General features: G+C 38.0%; 2 protein-coding genes across 2 annotated transcripts; both read right to left on the bottom strand.

The window, feature by feature from the left end:
* Positions 1-5,257: 5,257 nt before the first annotated feature.
* Positions 5,258-10,015, bottom strand: slitrk5b (SLIT and NTRK-like family, member 5b). Its single transcript, XM_065252377.2, has 2 exons — positions 9,826-10,015; positions 5,258-8,979 (listed from the first exon to the last, which is right to left on the bottom strand). Exons 1-2 carry the CDS (start codon positions 9,829-9,831, stop codon positions 6,364-6,366), a joined length of 2,622 nt encoding a protein of 873 aa, XP_065108449.1. The 5' UTR covers positions 9,832-10,015; the 3' UTR covers positions 5,258-6,363.
* A 7,955-nt stretch (positions 10,016-17,970) lies between these two features.
* pcdh8 (protocadherin 8) lies at positions 17,971-22,526 on the bottom strand. The gene is made up of 4 exons (XM_065251417.1): positions 20,148-22,526; positions 19,983-20,053; positions 19,460-19,593; positions 17,971-18,445 (listed from the first exon to the last, which is right to left on the bottom strand). Exons 1-4 carry the CDS (start codon positions 22,473-22,475, stop codon positions 18,147-18,149), a joined length of 2,832 nt encoding a protein of 943 aa, XP_065107489.1. The 5' UTR covers positions 22,476-22,526; the 3' UTR covers positions 17,971-18,146.
* Positions 22,527-26,604: the final 4,078 nt, after the last annotated feature.

Raw genomic sequence — 26,604 nt, 5'->3', positions numbered from 1 at the left:
ATGTATTGTGTCCTTGTGATGAAGCAGATCAGAAGATGTTTGGTCCGATGATCATCTGAAGTGTGTGGTGGTGCAGCTCCTCCGCTGTGCTCTCCTGTGTAGATGTGAATCATGTTGCAGAAACGTCTCTGATCTCACAGTACACACATTTAGATGTGTGAAGACGCTTGCTGTGACTCCAGGGCAGCTCCAGATAAATAACAAACAAATCAATTCAATGCAAAATTAAAAATTGGATGCACACGACAGCTGCATTACATGTTAATCAGGACCTCACACTTTATCTTTTTTAAGCTTGGTTCTTGAAATTAAGTTTTAATGCTGATCAATCAGATCTGTCAATCATCATGCAAGAGTAAATAAATATGATTCTTCAGCATCCTTTCTCAGCATTTGATGTTGGATATGTGTCATTTCATTGTATTTATAATAAACCAGATTAATTATGCATATCAAATATTACTTTTAGTTAAAGCAGTTATTTTTTCATTCTGTTGGAGTTTAGTTGCTGTAATGTGGTTTTGCTTAAGATGGGACACTTTTTAACTCCGATAATACATAATATAATATCCTATTATCTTCTGACAAGCATAGCTATTTTTTATTTATGTTCTATTTTCTATTTTTAATTTCATTTTTATGGGCTTTCTGCATTGGTCTTTACCAGCTATCAGAACAGAGCAGCAGCTCATTTCTAGGTCATGATGAGCCATCATTGACAATCACTGGACTACACCATTATAAAAAATACCCCAGTGTGCAAGTTTTGGCTTGAATGAAAGCTGGCCAGTGCAGAAAGGCCGTGTGTCCGTCACGCATCGGCCAATCACAGATGCTTTCTGCTAGTGAAGCATAGCGTTAGCATTGCCAAGGTCACGGGTTCGATTCCCAGTGTGTACTGGTAAAGTGCTTATTTGAAATTTACTGTGTGCCGAATGCAAAAATATAAATGCACATCCTTGCCTGAGACATTAACCTCAATCTGTCAAGGTGCATCATTAAAACTTGAAAAATCACAACAGTTTAGATTTCAGCATCACTGACATGCATGCAAACACAGCAAAAGATTCGTGGAAATTGGCACCTCGAGTCATGGCACTTGCATGAGTTTAATCTGTGAATCAGTTTACATCGTGCAGTTTTCAATGAGGCCAGTCCAGATGTGCTTTCCAGAATCCAATTTGCTGGATTGCCAATTTTTAAATGGCAGGCATCAGATTTATCCTCACATTGTCACAAATCTGCATTATGTGTTTAGGCTGAAAACATCTACAGTACCGCATACTGCGCACAGCCTCTGAAAAACACAACATAAGATGCGATGTGACGTCTGAAATATATGCAGCAGTTTAATGAAGCATAGTCTTCACAGATCAGCTGTAATCTTAATCAAGAGCCAAGGTAGACTTCAGAAGTGTGCAATGTAAGTTGTGTACAAGCCTGATCTGCTGATCTGAGGACAGCAGAAAGGCTGAACTGCTTTAGGCATTGAGTAAATAATTTACACACACACACCAACACATGGACGTAATATAGTCATTCTAGAAAGCAAACACAAATTAAAGGCCTATCTATGTGTTTCTATGTCTATGTTGCATTTCCTCAAGTGTTTGACACAAAGATATGGGAAATAAGAATCTTGGGTAGAAGTGTCTTGTATAGTAAATGCAGATTTGAGTTGTTTCCCCTCCAGTGGACTTTGAGTCACATGTGATTCTCCCCTCTTCAGACTCCTATGACTCCTCAGGCTTATATAATCCAGATCTGGCCTCATTTCTGGCATCTCACCCTGCTTTTAGCCACCTTAACACTTGGGATCTTCTAATCAGTTTGATTTATAAAGGTGAGTTTGGTTCTAATGCCCGCAGTGAATCCTCAATGAAGCAGGACACACCGGGGCAAGTTGTCACAATGGGATGTTTGGCTATACAGTATAGTCAACAACATAAGGTTAAGTCAAAGTTATTAAACAAATACAAATTGTCTTTGTGCATATGTTTGTCAATGATATTTATAAGAATATCCTACATTCTATAAAATGCTGGGTTGTTTTTAACCAGCATTGGGTCAAAAAAGGACGAGTCCTGCCCGCTGGGTTGTAATTTAACCCAAAATGCTGGGTTATTTTAACCCATTGTTGCGTCAAATATAATTTTTTTAATTAACTGTAACCCAGCTGCCGGGCTCATCCATTTTTGCCCCATTGCTGGGATGAAAATAACCCAGCATCATCTGTGCTTCTCATGTCTTTTACTTTACAAAGAATAACCTTCACTTGAAGGGAGCTATTTATGGTAAAACAACAAATAGTCCTGCTCAAAAACAAACCTGATATTTTTTCAGACCTACATTTTTAAAGCAAATATTACTCATCTTTGAAAGTCCTCAGTACACATATCTTATTTTGTTATGGTTGCAAAGCTGATGCATCACTTTCCAAAACAGTGATGCATCGTACATAATGTGAAATAATGTTGTGTTTCACCTTTATAGTGCACATGAATGGCAAACTGTCCTGAAGCTAAATGAACTCTATAGTGAATAAAGCCAGAGGTAAGATTTTAATGAGCATCTTACTGAGACATGAAGAGAAAATATCACTGATGATGAGTAAGACAACAACAGTGCTCTGTTTCTGAATCCTTTACAATGATCTACTTCTGCATTACTTTCTGTCTTCATTTACACCTACAACATTTAATGCTTTATTGTTATTTTGCAGAATTAGGGCTTTGTGTTTTTAGGGCATGTGAAATGCTATCACTGCTCTGATTCGAATATCAAGCTCATTTCAAGCTCATTTGATGTTCCTGGGGGCATAATTGCTAGAACATTTCGTAAAGGTCACGGTTTCGATTTCTAGAGAATATTGATGATAAAATACTTGATATACTTTGTAAGTCGCAAGCAATTGAAGCTTTATTCCCATTTCATGCTGAATTTAAAGGAGCGGTTTCTGGATTTAACTGGTTCTGATAGAGTCTGCTTCTGTCGTTGACAAGCTCTTCCTGTGTTTTGATTTTCACAATATTCAATGCAGGTACGGTCAAAACACCGTATAAAGCCATTGTATAAGAGACTGTCAGAAGTGAATGATGCTGGATTGGGTTCACGGCCACAAGATGTTTTTAAAACGCTGTCTAGTTTAGATCTTCCTAGGGTTTGCACAAATAAACTGCACCACTTGAAATATTTCTCTTAACAGATATGAGATTATTTAAAAAAAAAACAGCCACAGGGTTAGGGCAAGAATGCATCAGTTAGTTTTACAGCATCTCCCAGTGGTTTCGAGCATTTCTCAGATCAGAAATACATTTTTCCAAACACTAGTGATGTAGTACTCGAGTCTCGGAAACACACAACACAATGTTGACGGGCATTATTTGAAAATGACATCCCATGGTGCAATGCCAAAGATTCTGCCATCAGAGTCGTTTATTTATCTCTAGAAAAATAAGCAGAAGTTGATGCATGTGGTAGGGATTTTTTTAATGACAGTAAAAGCATAGTCCATATTAAGATGTTAAGACTGATCCTATAAACAATTCCAAATCTAGCGTAGTCTCTAGACCTAACTGTTGATTATTAACTGGGGTGATATTAAATCATGACTATGAAAACTGATGTTATTGTGGTCTTGTTCTCGACTCGGTCTCAACTCCTAAACGTCTCGGTCTCAACTCAGGCTTGCTTGACTTGACTCGGAATCGACATCATTTGAAAACCAATGGACTCGGTTTCGACTCGGTCTCGACCCTTCAAAGGACTGGGCATAGGCGGTCTCTTCTCCATCACTACCAAACACTTTGTTTAACCGTCACATCATCAAGTCAGTTGTGCACAACACAATTCTCATTGTTTTGGACAAATTGCAAATGCTTTGATACAGAAGGCTAATGCAAATGATTATGTACAACTGTCTGCTGTTTCCTACATTCATAATTGCTTATGTCATTTTCATCAAAATCAATTGTACTGGTTTGTGTTGAATAGTCTTATCATGCAAGTCATGCAAAATTGTTGATCTTTGTGTCAAAATCTATTACTGTAAGCATGTTTTCCATAGGTTCTTGTAGTCTTTATTAAATGTGAACTGAATTGATAAATTGCTATCAGGTGAAACTTGAAATTTTAAGTTACAGAAAATGTGAATTTTTTAATAGTGAACCTTACTTTTAAAGCACAATGTGTGTAATTTGTTTAAAGAAAAAATATAAAAATGTGAATTTTTTTGTGAATGTTGACAACATGGCTAAATATTTTTACTGTTTCTTCAGAGGGGCGCAAATTTAAAATACGTGTTCAAAGAGTCGTGTGTTGCTCGTCATTTCAAAATATGTTTGTTGAGTCATGTGAACCATGTGCATAATGTGTCAAAAAATGTGCCTGCTGCACACACATCCAAACCGTTTAAGATAAAAGAGACACTTACGTTTACAAAATACTCACAAGACACCCACTTAACACTCTGATTACACATGAGATTAAGCGAGTATCTGGCAAACGCAAGCATCTCTTTTATCATAAACCCTTTAGATGTGTGTGTGCATCAGGCACATATTTTAAAAAGATGCATGATGCACATGGTTCACATGACGCACCGAACAAATATTTTGACATGACGAGCCACACACGACGAGCTAAATACATGTTGTGACGAGCTTCGCATCGTGCGCATTGCACCGGCCACCATTAATTGTAAACAATGACACAAGAACTTGCCATTTTGATGGGACTGACATTTTCACTGATGTACACATTTACTTTTGAGAGATGAACTAAGGATTTGTTCTCCGTGTCATTGTGGGTTTACTCCGGGTACTCCAGTGTCCTCCCACAGGCCAAAAACATGCAAGTTTGGTGAATCCCCAAACCAGTGTATGGATTAACTGGCTCTCACCATGAATATAGCCAAAGATGCTGAAATGGCGTGAAGAATAAAGAAAGAACTAAGGATTTTGAACAAGTTACATGCTTTTGCATGACATCCATGATGTTGTGCAGTTTGTACAAAATGTTTGGAGAAATGCACGCATTATTTCACAAATGTTAAGAATGATTCAAGAAATGCTCCAAAGCAACTGAGAAAACTGTTAATTTAGGGACATCCTTTCTATGTATACGGTATACTTTCACAAAACATTTCATTTTCTTCAGCAGAATGCAACACAAGACATGTTTGCCAATACGTTGTTTTGTCAATTTGCACATAACCACAGAAATTAAATATCATATGACACAGTGACAATGCATTCATGACAAAGAATGAAATAATTGCTGTTACTTCAACATTAGCTACAAAACAAGAAGAAACATTTATGCACCGCAGCAACTGTATTGTTTTTGCATAACAACGTCTCGCGTCCGCCTAAAGCACTGCATGAAATTTTCATTGGCATCTGCTCAATAACAACCCCTCGTGTAAAAAGAGGGCTGAATTGTTGTTTCCTTCGCAAGTCACGCATCAAAAGCCCGATGGAAAGTGAAAAAGTGAGGAGGAGGAACTTAATATTTGGCTTACAAGTATCCCTGTAGTTGTCATCTCTCTCTCTCCACGCATTCATGCCGTTTCTCATTAGCTGACGTGGGTGTTTAAATGCCAGGAACATTTAAAGGGAGTTGACAATATTGCACAGCCGGTGTGACCTGCAGGCTATAGACTATATACATGTTGTACTTTCATAAGCCTTGTAGATAAAGAACACATTAAAAACCATAAAGATACATAAACCTTCAAATCAGAAAAAAAACACATTTCCTACACTGCCACTTTTATAAAGTCATCTTTAATTTATGAACTATTCAAATAAATTTGATAAAACATGTTCTTGATTTAATTTACAGTTGTGCAAAAGCGCAAAGGTTTACAGGGCTGATGCATGATATAAGATCTTTTATGAAAAACATACAATTTACATTTACATGAAAAATGCAATGAAACAGATTGTCCCTTTTAATAATAAAGTAGGAAAAGCATTACAGCATGACATACATGTGAATAATCACGACATCTGACATTAGTAAGAGGAGTTTTTTCATCTTTTTGATACACACAACATATGAGAATATTTAATAAACAAAGACAAGCATGTATCCCCAAACTAAAAGGGTAAAATAAGTTTGCTTCTGTAAATTATTTAATGAACATAACATAACATAATATTTGGGTAGGCATATGCCTAATTTCAGAAAAAGTACAAAAATAGACTTAATTTTTTTGATGCAAAACACAATTTTATTTAGTTTTCTGGGGAAAACATGACCCAAGCATGTTTTTGGATATATTTACCCCACGATCTCTCAGATAAGAGTTTCCTCTCAACCCAAACTCCAATATTTAAAAAAGTAGGGCATACGTGTACTTCAAAACTGGGTGAAGGTTGTTCTTTTCTCGTGAACCTCCAGATAGTCTGGTTTAAAGTGAAGCTTTGCTTTCAGTTCCCAGTACTCGCTTCGACCGGGCTCCGTGTAGACGTTGGCTGGCGTAGAGCAGTACGCAGCGGCCTGCTGTATCCCGTCTGGATTTAAGTATTGTTGTCTCGCATCGAAGTCTGGCACGCAGTGAGATGATGCATGTGTGCTGTGTTTGCATGCTAAATTACCCCTGTAAGAAGCTTGCGGGTCTCTCGCCAAGATATCTCTGTAAAAGTAGTTGTCATCCAGAAGAGGGGAGTGTCTGTTGAGGGCATCCGGAGTGCCGGCACTGATCGCATCGCTCCTCACCTCTTCATCTGAGCTGGCTGTCAGAACTCTGTTGAGTTCTTCAAAGTCTCTGTAACCCTCGGTTGCGTTTCCCTCACTGGGACTATATGGGATGTGTTTTGCGAGACTCTCAGCTGCAGGTGGTATGTACTCGTAGACATGGCCCGCGGACATTCTAGACTTTCCTGTTGCACCGTCGTCATAAATCGCATTGAAGGAGCTCGCGTTGGTGGAGAGCGAAGCCAAGCGCTCAGACTTTTTGCGGCGTTTCATTATGACAGCAAAGAGACCTGCGGCGACAAAAACAGACAATATAAAAATGAGCAATAAGGCGAGAATAAGAACTGAGAGAGGGACTGCAGGATGCTGCGTGTCATAATCCAAGGCTGTTTCTAAGGTGATGGTACTGCCAGGGAAAGATTCCTCCGAGGGTGGTTCAATGGTAGACTGAACATTTGAGTTTTCTGGGCAGAGATGAGAGGATGGAAGATAGCGCATATCTTCTCCTGAGAGCCCGAGCGGAGATTCGCAAACGATGGTGTTCACCACGGTGCCGGCGCTGAGCTGCTCCAACCAGTTCTTCATGTCCAAAATGAGACAAGAGCAATCCCACGGGTTCTCGAACAGATCTATTTGCACAAGCGATGTTAGCTCCTCTAAAACGCCGGCGACCGGCAGAGAGCGGAGGTGGTTGCTACGCAGACTTAGTCGAGCCAGATTTAATCCGTCAAAGATTCCCACCGGTAACGTCTTGAGAAGGTTGTTGTTGAGGAAAAGCAGTTGAAGATTCGGCGCTTGCTGAAAGGCGCCTTGCGCGATCTCTCGGATGACATTGTATTCCAGATACAGAAACTGGAGACTCTGTAACCCGTACAGCATTTCCTCGGTCAGGCGCTCTAATAGGTTTCCATTCAGGTAAAGCCTCCTCAGATGTATTAGCTGACCAAACGTTCGATCGTGAATGACGGCTATACGGTTGTTGCCTAAGTGAAGCAAATCTAATCCGGTCGCACCGGCGAAGTCTGAACTGCACACAGAAGAGATGTAATTTCCCGTGAGGTACATTTTCTTGGGGTTGTACGGTTTGGGATTGAGATCAGAAACGCTCTCGATTTTCCTTTCTTGACAGTTAACGTTTAAACCCAAGTCTGAGATCTGGAGATTGCAAGTGCACGCGTTGGGGCAATCCAGGGACACGGGAGATTTGGTCTGATAGGCCAACATCGGGCCATAATTATGAGGTTTGTTGGAGGATGAGCGAGAAGTGGGTTTAACTCGCAGTTTTCCTGACGAACGGCTGCCTTTCGGCTGTTTCGAGGGCCGTAAGATTGTTGAGGACGCGAATGCAGCCATCACCGTTGCTGGCGTGGTCCTAAAGAGGACCTCGCTGCTGTGAGCAGGTTCCTCACGCATTTCATATTCTGCGATGGCACTCCGGGGACACAGCTCCTGCTTGGAGATCTCATCGAGGTCTCGACCGTGCAGCCGGAAAGGCGTCTCGCACACCACGTCTCCAACTAATGCCGTGTAGGAGATGCTCTCGAGCCAAGCTTTGAGAGCGATGAGTTGGCAAGAGCAATTCCACAGGTTTTCTTCAAGCTGTAACTCCACGATGTGACTCAGGTGCTCCAGAAGGCCGCTATACGGAAGCACTTTGAGTTGGTTTCCTCTTAGGTCGAGATGAGTTAGAGGAACATACTGAAAAATGTTGACCGGCAAAGAAGATAGCAAGTTGTCGTTCAGAATAAACACCTCTAACTGTTGTAAACCGCTCAGGGCGTTTGGTTCGATGTTGCTGATGTAATTGTAGTCCATCTGTAGGTACTGCAGGCTCTCCAGTCCAAGAAACGTATCGTCCTGTAATGCTTCAATTTTGTTATTGTTTAGATGCAGTCTCCTTAATCCCTGGAGTCCATTAAACGCCCCAGGTTCGATTTCGGATATATCATTGTTTCCTAGATGTAAAACGGTGAGTCCCTCATAGTTAACAAAATCATCCAGTGAGATTTTCTTCAGCAGATTGCCCGTGAGCAGAAGATGATATGAATTCAACTGTAAAGGCGTGACATTTGAAAGATTGTGAATTGCCCTGTTTTCACAGCTGGCTGTCTGAATCCCATCTCTCTCCTCACAGACACACAATCCTCTACATATATCTCCATAAACGTCAAACATCTCAATAAGGCTGAACAGCGTTGAAAAAGATGATATGGCCAATATCCACATATGCATGTTTACGATGACGGATGTTTGTCGAGCAGAGATGTATTCTGTCACCTAAACAGAAACGAAAACATGTTAACGTGATGCTGAATGCAAATATTGTAAGGCAACAAACCAGATAAATTGGCTCGTGGACTTTCCATATGTTTTACAAGGCTGTTTGTCCAATCAGAGTCATGCATCATCTCATCAATGAAAACTTATGCGAGATTATAAATGTTTCCTAGACCACATTAGAAGTTAATCTGCACAAAATGTGCTTGTGCAGTCAATTATTGACAGACAGAAACATGAAGCTATTCAAGCATTTAATAGAGAGAAAAATCTTCTTATTCAGCGATTCTGTATGCCATATCAACATTCATTTGCTTTTAATATAGTAAGGTCAATGCAGTTCATGGTGATATAGTTATAGGTCATTCAGTGTAAAAAGCATTGCTCTAAGGTGTGTAGATGTCTCATATTGGGTTTAGTAACTGTAGGTTACCTGCTGCATGCTACGAGCAATGAAAGAAAGACTTATGAAGTAGTAATATGAACACAGAAGTCATTGCTTCACCTGTTGGGACTCAACAACATACAAACACACATGAGGCATCAGACTGTCACTTAAGACATACACGCGCTCGCGCGCACACACGCACACAAAACATATACCAACCCGTGTGCGCGCGCACACACACAATGTCACTATGTGTTCATCTCTATTGAAATCTCTCTCTCTCTCTCTCTCTCTCTCTCTCTCTCTCTCTCTCTCTCTCTCTCTCTCTCTCTCTCTCTCTCTCTCTCTCCATCCAATCTCATACAATGATAACTTCTGTCAGTTATTTCACCGATCATGTCAAATAGATGGCAACTCACCCAACAGTTATGTAAATCTTAATGTAGATGTAATCTTACCTGCATGGACCGCAAAGAAAAATGTAAGTCTCATCTGTGAGGATTTTATTTATCGGATGCGCTTTTGGTTTGTTTGACGCGTCTCATCGTGTCGTGTGGTCGCCGATGATCCACTGATGATGACGATGATGATCCGACAGACATTTACATTCCTCTGAATACAGTAACAGCGCGAGGACAAGCAGATACATCCCACAAATGTGGGAGGAGAGAGGGAGAGAGAGAGAGAGAGAGAGAGAGAGAGAGAGAGAGAGAGAGAGAGAGAGAGAGAGAGAGAGAGAGAGAGAGAGAGAGAGAGAGAGAGAGATCTGCCTGATGATGATGATAATGATGACGAAAAAAAAAATCGCGTTAATCGAATAAGATTTACGCGTACCGCATTGAAAAAGAGATACGGACACATGTGGACCCTTCTCAGTCACGTCCCATGAAGAGATATTTTGTAAATTTCCTTCGTAAATATATAAAAAATGAATTTATATTTAGTAACATGTGTTGCTAAGGACTTCACTTGGACAACTTTAAATGCAATATTCTCAACATTCTGTACTGGCACCCTCAGATTCTAAATTGTCCAAAAGTTGTTTCTCGGCCAAATATCGTCCTATCCTAACAAACCATACATCAATATAAAGCTTATCTTTTCATCTTTCATATGATGTATACATTTCAAATTGACACTTATGACTGCTTTTATGGTCCAGGGTGATATCTTACTAATGACAAAAATGTTATCAGCTATTCCCGAATGACCATGACGCAGCAAGTAAAAGTAGTGACTGTATGGCTTCCACTGTGTGTTTATATATGACTGTCACTGCATGATCAGATCACAAAACATCACATTTTAAAACAAGCACACCTTCCAAGCAAAATAACTGAACAAAATAAGAACACTTCAATGATCAAATAATAGAGATAGTGCTTGAAATATGGGCAATATAATGCAAAAAAGAAATCATATGATGTGATTTGCAAAACAAAGTTAATCACAAAATGACTTGATATCTCTAGAAAAGAGTCATGCTCATAGTGGGAGAAGTTTTTTACAGATAAGTAGCACTTTACTTCACAGATCGGTAATATGGGTAATATTATGGTAATATATAATTTCATTGTATTTTTAAACCACATATTTCAAGTAATTACTGTGCAATATCAAGACAATAACTGTGCCGTTTCCAGACAATAAAAATGTAAATTGCGTTGATTTAAATGTATAATAAAATGTAGTGAATATGTATTATTCAACAATTACAGCATATGGCAGTCTATTTAACTAGCAGATGGTAATAACTAGTAATTAAGTGGAAATAGGTGCTTCTCCATTTTACAGCCCTGATATCGTGTAGTTTCTGTGAAATTACTTCATTCCTTTCAAGGTAGTAATAGAATTTTACATTACCATTTAACTACTACAATGACTTGGGTAAGTCTCTTTGATCACTGATACTCCTTTATAACACCTGGTGTAATTACATAAATATTGCTGCACAATAAGTAATCCTGAACCTTTATCATTTCAATAAGTAAATATTCACTACAACTGTTCAAATTGTATTATACCTGAAAATCAACACGATTTACATTGTCATTGCTGGAAATGGCACACTAATCACTTTAATATGTGATTTAAAAAAATAAATTACCAGAAAATTACACATTACCATCACATTACCCGATCTGTAAAGTAAAGTGCTACCGATAACAACATAGAAATAAGTCAGTGAATTTGTAAGACTTGCTCAATAGTCAGATAGTGTGGGCTGTTTCATGTAGGCCATGCATATATATGTTGCCGGCACAGATGTGAAAGAGCACATATTTATTTATTTATTTGTTTATATATAATTTTAGATCTCTTGGCTATAGGGTTGTGTGTTGCAGAAACATATGCGCTCTGTCACATCTGTTCAGTATAACAGCAATCATTCAGTCTCGTGGGGACACCACCTGTAGTCACTGTCACATGGCTGATCTTTTTTCTTTCTTTTCTTTCTCTGTTTGGTCTTATAGCTCTGTCTATGGCAGAACAGCAAATACAACTGCTCCCTTCTTTTAAAACCCCACAAGATTACAGGAGCTGTAAAACCGGATACTAAATCAATTCTTATTTAATTATGTTAACAAGTGCAGTGATATTAGCTCTGGATATATCACACAACCAAATGCAATCCATACTGAAAAATTTTGGGTTGGTTTAACTCATAAAATGAACATATACCGGGTATAAATATATAAATAATCTATACTCACTGTTTTTGTTATCCAGCTATGGGTTGAAACAGCCCAGCATAGGTTTAGTGTAACCAAACCAACCCAAATATTTTTAAAGTGCAATTGTGGAGAAAGAAAACAAACCATTGTAACAAAACAATCCGTAACGTTAACATTTATATAACATTTGTATACCAAAAGCGGGTGTATACAATTACATGATTGAAGAATAGTAGATTCACTACAATAAACTCACACCTCTGCCTGAATGTGGAAGGCAATTTGATGACACCCGAATCTCATGCTCTTGCATCATTCCTTGCATGGAGCGTGACCAGGCAGGGGTATCTCCAAATCTGGACATTTTATAATTAGATTTTTCATAAATTTGGGCATATAGGGTTGTTGATTTTGGTATTCTTTCCAAAATTGAGCCATTTAAACCCAGCTCTATAACGAGTATCTTGACAAGTTGTCTACAACACATCATTCTCTAACACTTCAAAGAAACATACACTTAGACATATTTGTCTAAGTTTAAAGCCACTAAACATTCAACTCCAATCAGCTTCAGAGATGTTGGAGTAAAAAAACTGACAATGAGCTCTAGGCTTGTTTGTCTTTATTGCTGAATAAAAGGTCAGCGATCTGTAACATGCTAGACAATGTGTTTAATGAAAAGTGAACGAAAGGGAACAGCTGCGAGAATTCATAATTATTTTGTTTTTAAATAAAATCTCATGCACATTAGCTCTGATTCATGCATTACTTTGTGCATTATAAAATGTAACAATTGGGCCATTAGTGTTTCTTTATATAATTAAAATCAGCTATAGGCTATTGCTCAATAGTTTGCAATGTGTTTTTAAGTGCACAATTTTCATTAATATTCAAGAATGTGGGAAACCAAGTTCTGCAATGTTTGTGTTTAAAGAAGAGGTAAGACTACTCTCTTTATAGGCTTTCATAAGGCATACTCTGATATTATTTTGACATGTGTCATACTTCATCTGTGGCTTTACTGCTGAAATGTTGACTAGGTGTTTCTTTTCCCTTAAATTGGGTCATGCCTGCAAAAACAATGAGACGCACAGCAATGCCTTTACTTCTGTTCACCCAGTCTCTCGTATATAAATGACAGTAGATGTAAAATAGGGCATCTTGTGTGTTTATTTAGCTGTTTGAGACTGAAGGTGATTCATTCATGTTTAGAAAGTCCACGAGCGCCCTCTGTTGGATTTAGTCATTTATCAATGAAAGCCTCTGGATAATGAAAAATCTAATTAAGACTAGGGCTGCACTGTAAAAAAAATCCGTAAAAATTGCAGCTGGGTTGCTGGTAACTTACCGTAGATTTAAATGTATGTTTTTTACTGGCAATATTTTGTTCAAAGTTAAATGAACATTAAACATTTACAAGTCTTTGTCTTTACAGAGTAAAACTAAAAACATTGCATCAAGCCAAAAATTCTGGGAAACAAAATCTGAAGCAAAAAACAGAAAAAGGTTGATGATGATTTCTGCTTCCCAGAATGCTTTGCATGAGGCTGATATTGTATAGTTTTATTCTGTAAAGATAAAGACTTGTTAATATTTAAAATGTATTTAACTTTGAACAAACTCTTGCCAGTAAATAACAAGTCTACAGTAAATTACCGGCATCCCAGCTGCAATAACATTGTAATTTCTATGCAATTTTTTTACAGTGTGTGCAAAAACACCGATATAGCTAACTATAGTGATACATTTTTCCACGATAGTGTAGCGATATTTCAATCTCTACTATCGATATTTAAAAAAAACACATCAAATCCCTCTATGTCCTCTGCCGCTGCTGTAGTTGTCGCTGTCCAGTTGTATGTCATATACAGACAGTTAGCGGGAGTGAGAAAATGGCAGAAAATTTAAAAACACCTACAGCTTGTCAATGGGCCCCATCTATAAAGTGGACTACTCCTTTAATAAAAAAATCTTGTAGAAAATGATTCACAAACAATTTTTGCCATTTATATGTGGTTTTATATACGGTGTTGTTTCATTTGTAAACACATGGTGGCAGTGTTTACCCTCTTATTTCAGCAGGATTAACCCTTTAAGCCAGCCTGTACAGTATAATGAGGTACTGTACAATGTTGATGCAGTGTTATTATCTGGCATTGTGGGTTATATGTAAATATATTTCCAGTTTAACCCATACTGTGCTGTACTGTGTTCTGTACTTAAGGTTTCTGACACGTCTGACAGACTCAACTTATGACAAGTAAGCAAAAAACTGTAGTTTTCTTTTCAATTTGTTTGCTTCCCCAACTGCATGTAAATGACAAAATGTAAATAAAAAGAAAACATACAACCTAAGACTCTTAGGTCCCTGTAGTACAGTATGTGCATAGAGGAACTGTGTATAAATTACTCAAATGTTTAAACAGGTAATGTATACACTCTTAATAGCTGCTTTGTCTTATTTGCATGCATTAATAATGTTGGCGTTTATTTAAAAGAAATAGTGGTCCTGTTGCTCTGGAACACAAAGTTTATCCACTGTATATTTTGTGAATGTTGTTTTCCCTTATACAGCTAAAACAAATAAAAACCATGGTTACTTACTGTAGTTAAACTATGGTTACCACATTAAAACCATGGTTTGTCAATGGCAATCACACAGTTAGTGTAAAATAAAAAAATGTAAGGAATGCTTACAACAACAAGGTCATGGGTTTGATCCCAGGAAACGCACAAACTGATGAATTATAAACTGTAATGCGCAATAATATGCATCTGCCAAATGCATAAATGTAAATGCATAAAGCAAAACAGTTTGTTAATGAAAGAAAGTTATTGAATCAACCATATGACAATTTTTGCCCATGCACTAAATGCATCACTTTAATTAAAATGTGAGCTTTACCGTTTTAAAATGTCAAACCTGAGGCGTGTGAAAGCAGCTTGTTTGTGCATAGCAAACCCAAAGAGGCTGTTATAGTAAATCTGCTTTACCAATTAAACCATCAGGGGAGCACTTCAAATGGCACCTTGCACCAAATGTAACAGCAGAAATTTGGTTAGAAACTCATTTAGGTGCAAGAAAGACGCATAAAAGCTGCAGTGCAATTTATGTTCAGTCAGTATTTTATGATAATATCATCGGCTCTAGGGCTGGAGATTGAAGTTTGGATAATGTTTTATTTTTGTGTGCACATTCAGTCAGCCACTAAATTTTTTTTAGCATGCTAGTCATCTTTTAATATTTTAAAATGAAAACAAAATTGGGTACTTGGAAATGCACAACATTTTAATTTGACCTTCCAACTGAATGCAGAAGTAGTTTAGTGATGTTTTTATTTATGTCACTATATGGCTGCACAACCCACCTGTGAAAGTTTACCGTCTTCTCTTTATTAGAAACATAATTACCCACCTTTCAAAGCAGGAGTACTGATGCAGAAATAATTGGGCAATTTACTTTCCTCATAATGCACGATAAGGATCAATTATCTTTTGTTAGAGACATTAAACTACTGGCTTGTATTGCTGAGGTTTGTTTCGAGTTTCTCATTGAAACCGAAGATAATTATACAGATTAAGAAATCTATAATAGACCCCCATGAACATCAAAAAATAAGATGTTTTCTTTCTGAAAAGACATTTGTTGTATATGTTTTTGCATATAGGTCATATCATTTAGAGGTTTTAGTGTTGCTTTCATGCAAATGTGTCTATTAATACAAACTAAAAACTAATAACAAGATAATTTCATGCTTGCAGAGGTTGAAACTGAACAATTGTGGTAAGAAAACAACTTTGTCATTTTTTCTGGATTAGTAGTAAATTGCAATTTTGGAAAAAAGTGTTCAAACGGTAAATCTGTTGCTAATTTAGCTTCCCAACCTCTCTTCTGACTTATTGAAAACACCGAGAGAGAATACAATAAGCCATTTCATACCGTATTGATCTTTTTGTGCGGTTGCCCTTCATATCCAATTGGAAATCTGTCATATCCTATCAGCTATGAGCAATTATTAACAAAGGCTTCACGGGGCTGCTGCTTTTGTTATTTGCAGAAGAGAAAACCTCCCTTTAGGTCACACTGAAATGAAACAATTTTTTCCTTTTTTTATTTTTCTCCACATTTCTTCTGAAATCCACAATGCAGAACAAAAGAGCAGTTAAGATTAATGTTTCATACCATTTTTATTGCACGAGGCTTTTCCCTGTCTGGAATTACACAGCCTTCATAATAAAAGTGTAATCCTGCATGATTTGTGTATGAATGTCCTGATGAAAACAGGCACAGCTACGGTAGTTTATTCCAGAATGATTTCACAATTTATGGATTTTAATGGATGTCTCTCTATAGCAATCTCTCTGTATTTGCTTCGTAAAATGTGTATAGTACTTTCTGTACACCCAAAGATCATCTAAAACAAGTGACCTGAACACATTAGGTCAAATATATACTGTACATTCATAGGAAATTCAACCTAACATGTAGTGAGCTTTCATAGGCCTTTTTTGCATTGTCATTTTATTGGTTCAGTGCTTACTGTATGTTTTTAAAACGGTATAATGAAACTGTTTAAGCCTCCTGTGATCCAGTTTTGATATTTTTTGGGTATCTGTGGAAAGGAATGAGAAACTTTATAATCTGTCCCAGCCGAAAACTCTTTCATTCATCTGAAAGGTTTGGCTCTGGTTCTTAAAAGATGATATCTATATAATCTCACACACCAAGCTCTTTAATACCACTAATATGACTAATTGTGTGTGTTTGTAAGCCTCATTTTGAACATGTTGTTGTAGAGATTATCCAGAAAGCACCATATGTTAAGAATAATCTGACAGCTCCAAAGGCTGGACATCAAGACCTCATGTGTGGGCATTGTTTAATAATACTTTGACACTTCATTTGGCTATGAAGCAAGACACTCATAACAGTTTATACCCCCCTAAAAATATAAGTGCTTCATGATGCCACAGAAGAACTATTTTTGGCTAAAAGGTCCCACAAACTTTAACATCCAGAGAGCGGGATCTTTAGATCAAAATGGTTTTTCTATGGTATTGTTGTTGCTTTAGATGTGAGTACACAATAGAAGGGCAAAATTATAGACTGGAAACTTTCCATTGGAATTAACGGAAACATATGGGAATTCATTAACACACTTGCTTTTGTGATACTCAAAAAATCAATTAAAGTTCTACTTACAATCAAATCGGTCAAGACCTCTTTTCTTTAACATTTGTATTACCTTGCATGCATGTCTGCTTTTGACCAAACACAATTTTTATTTATGTTTGTATGGGATATAGTTTAAAGTTGCCAAATTGGAATTTTCCAAAATTCTCCAGATGAAGTTCCATGGAAGGTTTCCGGAAACATTCCACCCCTTTGCAACCCTAGTACAGGCTCTATAAAACCTGCTTCAACAGTTGATTTTGGTGGTTAAAGAAATGGAAACTGTCATACACTTCTCCTCGTTTATATTTATCCCAGTTTGGAAGACCTTTTTTTTATTGTTTTTTGATTGGCTAGGTGTGTTGAAAAGAGGCCATTTATTGTTTGAATATTATATTTACATGAGTAAACAATGACAACAAATGTTAAATTAAGAGGGGATAAACTGGGGACGTATCTGCTTAATCTATACAGATTCACATTTTATAAAGACACCGCTCTATAGCTAAAAGCACTGGCTTTGAAACTAAATTTTAAATTAAAATGTAATTATTTAAATTGCAAAATGCAAAAAAATTATTTACATAAAGTCCATCATTTTGGACATCAGTAAAGAGAAACAAAATATACAAACAAGAAAAAGCGTATTTATGTTAATTAGCTTCTTTCACGCAGAAATTTTGGTAAATTACCATGAATTACCAAAATTAATTTAACAGTAAATACAAAAATATGCTGTTCACAGTAAAGACTAATTTTGCCCAGGTCATTCTTAAAGAGACCTTAAAACATTACCTAGTATTTATAAAATGCCCAGTCCAGTATTCAAAGCTACAGTTATTATAATCTACACCAATAAATCCCAGAATGGGATTTCTCCAGTCATATAAATGCAGTTATTGGGATATTAAATTCTGATCTGAAGTGAGATTTAAAAGGTTGTAGCAACTTCAGATGTAGTTGAGACCACAGGTCCAGATTTATCTCCAGTCACACCTGTCGTTCTCCTCATCTGATGAGCAGAAAGCAGTGTTTCAGTCCTGGAGAAAGTCTGTAATGTATTTGTTTTATTATTAATTTCTTTCCAGGGATGAGAATGAACATGGGTCAGATTGTAAATTGGAGCAGGGGAGAATCCTATGGTATAAGCGGTCCCGGGTGGGATGTGAATGTTCTGAGTCTGTATAACTCCAGCGTTGCCTCTCCAATCTCCTGCAGAGTTGAATGAACCTTAAAAAAGAAAACAATCAGACGTGCAAATATACAACACAAAAACATACCATCTTGTACTTATTGTCTTAAATGTATTTATTTGCAAAATAAGAGTATCCTATAAATTCAACCTATTCTTTTCAACTCCATTGGCAAAATTGTTTTTTTTTAAAAAACAACAAAAAAACACTTTCCCAAATAAGTAAAATAAACCTAAATGTATTTTTGAGTTTAAATACCGAAAAGTCATGCAATACAAACGCCAAAATACAATTTTGTGTGCATATATGCATTATTTCAGTTTTTTAAACCCTTGCCGGTTTGGTGTTAAATTTGGGATTTGCTTTCGGATGTGATTTAATGTATACGTTTCTTCCTGTTTTTGTCGATTTTTAAACCATGGTTGCTTGGAGGTGGAGTTAGAATTTACCTATAGCTAAGCCACGCCCCCTTCACTCACTCGGACAAACTATCAACATTCAGTGATAGGTGCTATGGCAGCTGTTAGAGTAGAAGACAATTGATGATTTTTGGAAACAGAAAGACTATATATCATCTCAAAGTCACCAAAGGGGCCTTAACTATGCATTGGAGGGTTGGATTAATTATTTTATTCAAAAATCGCCCACCCTCTTGGGATACCTAGTGTCAGAGTTGCATGTACCCATGCACACGTTTGACCATTTTAAACTTGAAATGACAATAAAAAACATCTAGAAACAGATGAAAACTGACAGTGCAATGCATTTTAATTTGGGTTTGAGTGTAATTTTATGTAACAAAAAGTTGTTCTAACCCCAAACCCAAGTGACAATCAATGGTTTAAAAAAGAGAAAGCAATACATAAAACGACACCAAAAGATGCGGCGTATTAAGTGAAAGGGAAAGACTGGCGTATCATATGCATGCAAATTGAAATTTGGAGTATGCGTTGCACGACTTCCGTGCTATTTATATGCATTTCATGAGACTGGGCTGGTCTTGTTTAAGGTGTTTTATTAATAAACAAATCCAAACTCTTTGTGGACGTACTTCTGTTGACTGGTTGAAATGTAGTCAGACTTCTCTTGAGAGCGACTGCGCTGGTGTCAGAATCGCTGTCATTGAAATCACTGTCTCCTTTCCCACTGTCCTTCACGCTCAGCTGATCCGTGTTGCTGGTGCCACTGTGTGTAAAATCAAAGCTGTTAGTGACTGCTGAGTAGATCTCTATCTGATTATTGATATTCCCCTGCAGATATGAATACTAGATTCACTGAGACATGAGTAATGTGTCACGGCCTTTCATAAGAGAGACATTTTTCACTTTGCCTGGAAACAAAAAGTGACCTATTTACATATAAAGCACATTTATATTTTTCAGTTATGGCTAAAAAGATGTTTACTGGTCCAATGTGCTTCATTGAAAGGCATAACAGTGCACAAAACAGTCCAGATGTGTAAGAGCACATTCAACATTTTTAAGATTTATAGGCCACTAATCAAATGTAAGCATAACAGGATGGAAATTATACAGGTTTCCAAAAAAATTTTGGTTTGGTGCAATCCTTCTTACCTCCTTTGTAGACAGTATTTTTCATCTTGCCATAAAAATGTTTGTTCGAAAGGTTTGCATGGCAGGAAAAGCTATAAAACAGAATGTTAAGAGTTAATGCTCTGTCTCAGAGGAATGATGTGCAACAAAATACCTTAAATAACTTGACCAGCATAATTCACTCACCTTCTCCTCAAAGTCCAGGCTCTTGCCTTCATAAAGACAGTGGTGTATTGAATCTACTTCATTTGCAAGGAAACATTCAGGGCCACCGTATAAATCTGAGGTGGTGGTGTCACTCTTAGAAAGAGGGCTTGACCCGTACAGTCCATCTCTCCCATAGTTTCTCCGTCTCCGTCTTATTGTGCAAGTCACCATGAGGATGCCAATGGCCACCACAAACAGTGTGCACCCACATGCTATAGCAACAATAACAACTGTCCCAAATTCAAAGCTTAGAGTCTCTTCATCCTTAGATTGCAGTAAAATAATTACCTGGTCCTCCTGGGAGCCAGTGTCCGTCACCACAAACCGAATAGTTGCTGTGCTTGAAAGAGGCTCTCTGCCCTTATCCACAACAGAAACCTTGACTTCCAAAATGTCTCCACATGATGCTGACATACTTTGTTTCAAAACAATTTCACCACTCTTTCTATTCATAAAGAAAAGTTGTGCGTCATCCTCCACTATTTGAAAGCTCAGATCACTGTTTTCTCCATCATCTTCATCTTGCGCGGTCAAGCGTAAAGCCAGATAACCAGCCTGCGCGTTCAGGGGTATTGGGATGTCAGCTGTATGATTCCTTAATACGGGATATGTAAAGTAGGGGTAGTTGTCGTTGTCATCCAGCACGTGGATTCGCACTAAAGCAGTACTGGATAAAGGCAGGGAGCCTTTGTCAGTGGCTTTAACAGTAAACTCGACTTCTTTAAGAGTCTCAAAATTAAACGATCTAAGTGTGTAGAGTGACCCAGACACGGGGTCTATGGACACAAACGTCGACAGCGCAGCACCATCGGCTGTTTTGCCTTCAACAAGGCTGTATGACACCTTTCCGTTTTTACCAGCATCGAGATCCTTCGCAAGCGTTGTAGTTATGTATGACCCCGGGATGTTATTTTCTACTATTGATACATCATAACTGGTTTGGCTAAACAAAGGACAATTATCATTCTCGTCCGTGACGCGTATCGTATAGTGCGTAATGGTTTTAAAGGGTGGCGTTCCCAAATCCTCGGCCTCCACTGTGAGATTGTACTCTGAAATTGTTTCTCTATCCAAAGTTGCGGTCGTAACGATCATAAATGTGTCGCTATAGGCTTGTTGCAGTTTAAAGTGCTCGTGTCCTCGCAAACTGGTGCGCACGTAACCATTGGTTCCAGAGTCGCTGTCTGAGGTGCTGACCAGAGCCACGAAGCTCTCCACGGCCGCGGCCTCGGTAATAAACGCCACCCCGTCGCTCGTGGAGGTCATGGGCTTAATGGTGATCTCTGGCGCGTTGTCGTTCACATCAACGATGTCTACAAGCGCGCGACACGAGGATGAAACCGAATTTGTGCCCAAATCGGAGGCCTGGATGTGTAACTCGTACGACTTCTTTTTCTCATAATCGACCCTGTCTTTAAGGGTCACCTCACCAGAGATGAGGTCGATCTGGAAGATGCGCGTCACCTCCGATGGGGAGCCTTCGACAAACCCATAAACGACCTCTCCATTAATCCCAGCATCTGGGTCGAACGCGTGAACTTTCAGCACGCGCGTACCGGCAGGGGAATCTTCGTTTAGTTCCACTCTGAGTGAGCTGTGTTCAAAAGTTGGGCTGTTATCGTTGAAGTCCAGCACTTGTATGTAAACGGTGGTCGACCCTGACTTTGGAGGAGTCCCACCATCTGTCGCCGTCACCTCGAGTGTGTAGAACTCTTCGGTTTCCCTGTCAAGTGCTTTAATCAGCACAAGTTCAGCGAATTTGGTTCCGTCTTCCTGGGTACTGACCTCGACACCGAAATGACTCGTGTGCGTAATTTGGTAACTTTGGACGTAATTGTCCCCGACGTCCCGGTCCACGGCGATGTCCAAGGGGAACCGAGCGAGCAAAGGCGCGTTTTCTGTTATCTCTATGCGCGTCTCGTTGCGCGCAAACCGAGGCGCGTGATCGTTTATGTCTTTTATCTCGACCTCCACGTGAATGAGCTGAAACTTTCCCTTCGAAAAGGCGACGACGTCAAAAGTTACGAGACACTGCGGCGATCGGTGGCACATCAGTTCCCGATCAATGGTTTCTCCGACTGTTAAGAGTCCGTCCATCTGTCTCATGTGAATTACGGATGCGCTTGTCTTCTGCATGAAGTTAAATGATGTCTCTGGGTCTTCAGTCGGATCCATTTTCAAGTCCCGTGAAAGGTTTCCAATCTCTGTACCAATCGCGTCTTCCTCATATGTGAAGTATTTCGTTGTTGTACAGAAGCCTTTGTAAATGATGCAAGCAAGTATTAAATAACCGCAGGTGAACTTCATGTTTGCGACTAAATGAAAAGACTCTTAAACACCAGCATCAGTCTGTTTTTGTTGAGGTTTGCACTGCAGTATGATCTGCTGTTACGAGCTCTCATCTATCTGTTATGAGTTCTGTTTTATTCAAATTAACCCTTCTGTTGACCAATGAACTTTCAAATCCCTCCCTATTGGGTCACAGTTGCTTCACACCCTGAATGGGACACAGACTCGAGTAACAACACACTATTGCTTCATCTCAGATTTACAGCAAAGGTTTGGAGACTCTTGCCTAAACTTATGTTATTTTTTAATAGGCATTGAGCTTGAAATTATATAATGTAGACATACAAGATTTCAACTCAAATCCTTTTATAAAGTTTAAATGAATGTGATTTAAACATATTAAAATGATTTTTCTTGTTGCATGTTAAAGAATATATTTAGTGCTAAAAAGATAATTTGAAACAAACTTGTTTGTGTTATGTATTGTTATTAGTAACTGAATATTCTCAGCTTGAATAAAACACAGAGTCAATGTGCATTTCCCAGCATGCATTGATTTGAGAGTGTCAGCCAAACATGTAAATGTAATGTAATTAGGATTTGTTTTCTGCACACTTTTCTTAATTATTTACTGAGATGAGTGTAAAGAAATGTATTGAGGATCCTAACAGAAACATTGATTGGTCTTTGTCAGACGAGGAGACTGCAGAGATAAAGGTGTTAACCCTTTGAAGAACGACTCCTTTTGTGTTTGTTCTCAGAAGCCATTTGGATTGTCAGGTGTGAAGTGTGACAGACTGTCAAGTGTCTCGTTCATGCTAACTGGTTTATCTCAGGACGCAGACCATTTGACAAATGACCCAGCTGACAAATCAACCAGTTTAGGTGCTGATACACATCTCTGTCTGGTAAAATTCAGTCAAAGGCTTCAAAGTCACATCCTCTATGGCTGACTCTGAAAATAGAAAATGAAAATAAACGATGGCATAATAGAATTAAAGGCCAGTTAAGGGTCAAGATAAAAAATAAAATAGTCTGAAACATTTATTGAACTCATCTGCTAATACTTTACTAGCATATGCTGTCTAAAGTGTTGTAATCTGTTGCTTGATATCAGATGAACACAACCCAAAGAGCTGTTAGTAATCCAGGCCATTAAGATAAATCAGCGGTGTATGATCTCTGAGCACTGTGTTATACAAATCTGTCTGTCTGTCTGTCTGTCTGTCTGTCTGTCTGTCTGTCTGTCTGTCTGTCTGTCTGTCTGTCTGTCTGTCTGTCTATCTATCTATCTATCTATCTATCTATCTATCTATCTATCTATCTATCTATCTATCTAATGCATTAAAGACGGCAGCATAAATGAACATCTTCTCATTATTCAGGTTAAGATTCTTCTGTCTTTTCTTCTCTATTGTTTACTGTTATATATGTCATTTGTACAACACCATGACTTTAACACTTAGCAGGGATGACAGGGTGTCTAAATCCTGGATTTGACACTGTTTGACAGTTAACACGAGCCACTTAGAGAAAATTAGTTGTTTGCTGTTAAGCGGCTTATAAAATTCATCTCTCGCTTTAGTTGTTCATCTCAGATGCATCTGTCACCTCCGGGTTTAAATGTGGTCCGAGTTACGTTCCTCATCTGTTTCTGTAGGTTAAAAAAGGGTGATGAAAATCTATAGCTGCAGGTTAAAGACATCTGCACCCATATGACATTTCATTTAAAAGCTTTATATATCTTCTTTCTGAAAGATGGGCATTGTTCTTCTTTTAAATATTCCAGTGTTTCAGACAGCACACATTTTTCGGATTAGACAGAGCGCGTTTGCCAGTAAGATGTGTGATTAAAGAAAGATCACAGCTTGATTAAGATGTGTTTGCTGGGCCTAAGAGTATTACTGACTGCTAACAAGCCAAGCCATCTGTTGTGCTATAAAGATGTTTAACTGTAATCAAGAAAAGAAAGAGTTTGGCAGGAGATGCGTCAGATTTCTTCATCTGTTCTTTTTCAATATGCCTTATCCTTTCTAGGTTTATATTTGCATATGTACAAAGCTGCACTAAAGTCATACTGTTCTTTGAACAAAGCAACGAGGCAAATTACTTCACACGCCATGAGAAAGCTAACAATCCTTTATGAGCACTGCGGTTACTCGCATGAGTACGAGAATGAAGGTGTATTTTAGTGGATGTGAGAAGTTCAATACATTAAAGTTTTTCTCAGTCGCTTTGATACATTTCTCGAATCATCCTCGATATTTGCAAAACAATAAGTGCATTTCTCTAAACAATTCATACAAATAGCAAAACACTGCAAAAGCCTGCATCTTGCTCAAAATCCTTAGTTCATCTCTCAAAAGTAAATATCTGTGTTAAATTGCTTCATGTTAGTCATGTTGTCAATATAACTATGGCTAAAGTTTAGTTGACAATTATTGTAAATTGTAGGTTACAACTAAGTGTATGTGGGAGTTTGATTGCTGGACAAGATTCACATTTAAGCTTTTACTGTTTGCACTGTAATTTGTTGACAGACCATGTCATTGCGATTTCAGAAAGGAAAAGACAGCACTGCATAGCAAAAAGAAAAATACTAAAGTAGAAATGTCAACATAGGACAAACTCCTTAGGGAAAACTGTGCATGCAGTGCATCCTACACCTCCTGATGTTCCTGTCTGTTGGGCCACAAATTCTCATCCACATCACAACGAATCTTCTCTCGCGAAGCAGCGTGGAAAGAATCTTTTAGGGTCTTTTCCAACTTCTGCAGGCATCTGCTGCGATGTCATCACACGCTGCATCCATGCCAGCCAGACGACGGTCATCTGTGTATCTTGCTGGTGATCATATGTCATCTTCATGCTGAGATAAATACCTAGGAATGGAGTGAGAGGAACTCCATCAGCATTCTGTTGTGGGTCGCAAACCATTGCCTGATTATGTTGGAAAGATGGAAACTTACATTGTCCCAAACTATTACATAGTAGTGATCGTCATCTTCAATCTGACCCCTCTCTTGTTCAGGGATGAAATCGTTAGAGAAAGTCAAGATTCATGGAAGCATTTTGCCAATTCAGGACAGATTTAGAAAAAAAGTCTAATGGAAATGTATAGAAATATGTTTATACATATTATGGCAACAACTTGTTTAAACATTTTGCATGTAAAGACTTATGCTATTAACTTATGCCTAAATGTTGTGGGGGGTGAGACTATTCAACAAAGACCCATTATAATACTTTTTGATCAACATGAACATAACCGATTGATAATAGGAAACTGTACATAATCATTTGCATGGATGTACCAAAGCATTTGCAACTTCTTCAAAGAAATGAGAAACTGCTTTTTGATGTGCACAATGATGTGAAGATTGAACAAGTTTTGAGAATTTGATAAATGAATTTGAAAAAAAAGCGACTGAGAAAAACTGCAATAATGGAATAACATGAACTTGTTTCTTCTTGTATACTTCGACAAAAGAAACTCGATTACACACACTCACACACATTGCATTTCAATGTTTCATATAGGGTCTTTCCATAGACATAATGGTTTTTATACAAATCATATATATTATCCCCTAACCCTAAACCTAACCACAACAAAAATACTTTCCACAGTTTTACATTTTCTAATCAAAATCAATTAGTGTGATTTGAAAGCTGTTTTCTTCATGGTGACCAATAATGTCCCATCAAGGTCAAAGTGACAAGGTCAATTTCTGTGGGGACATCTGGTCACCAATAGTGATGTTTAACTTTCAGCAATTTCTTCTGATAAAAATTAATTTATGTACGATACAAACTATAGAAAATGTGTGTTGAACTAGGGGTGTTATATGTGCTGTCTTGTATATGTGCACCATCTGATAATAGAAATGCATGTATGCACTTTGATAACATGCTCGTAATTTCTGACCTTTTTTTAAATTGGTCCCAAAGTAGCACTGTAATGCAATTTTCATTAAACATTTCAAGTCTTGTTCACTACAAGTGTTTACAACATTTAAAATGCATGCAATGCCAAGATCTGTTTCTCTTTTGATATTTATAAAAGCTGAGCTCATTGAGTTGTTTACATGATGTTTGGACACATTGAGTTATTTGTCTGAATTCTAAGCGCAGCTTTATTTAGTTG

The sequence above is a fragment of the Paramisgurnus dabryanus genome, chromosome 15, assembly GCF_030506205.2.
Source record: "Paramisgurnus dabryanus chromosome 15, PD_genome_1.1, whole genome shotgun sequence".
Classification (NCBI taxonomy): Eukaryota; Metazoa; Chordata; class Actinopteri; order Cypriniformes; family Cobitidae; genus Paramisgurnus; species Paramisgurnus dabryanus.
Note: the sequence above shows the minus strand (reverse complement) of the source record. Positions and strands in the feature narration are given on the sequence as shown.

Bases quoted from the DNA above. Each gene is read 5' to 3' on its own strand.
- pcdh8 (XM_065251417.1), bottom strand. From the start codon at position 22,475: ATGAAGTTCACCTGCGGTTATTTAATACTTGCTTGCATCATTTACAAA. The intron at 19,594-19,982 runs GTAAGAAGGATT...TTTTACACACAG, and splicing joins AAATACTGTCTACAAAGGAG to TGGCACCAGCAACACGGATC. The intron at 18,446-19,459 runs GTACGTCCACAA...TTCTTTTTTAAG, and splicing joins ATTTCAACCAGTCAACAGAA to GTTCATTCAACTCTGCAGGA.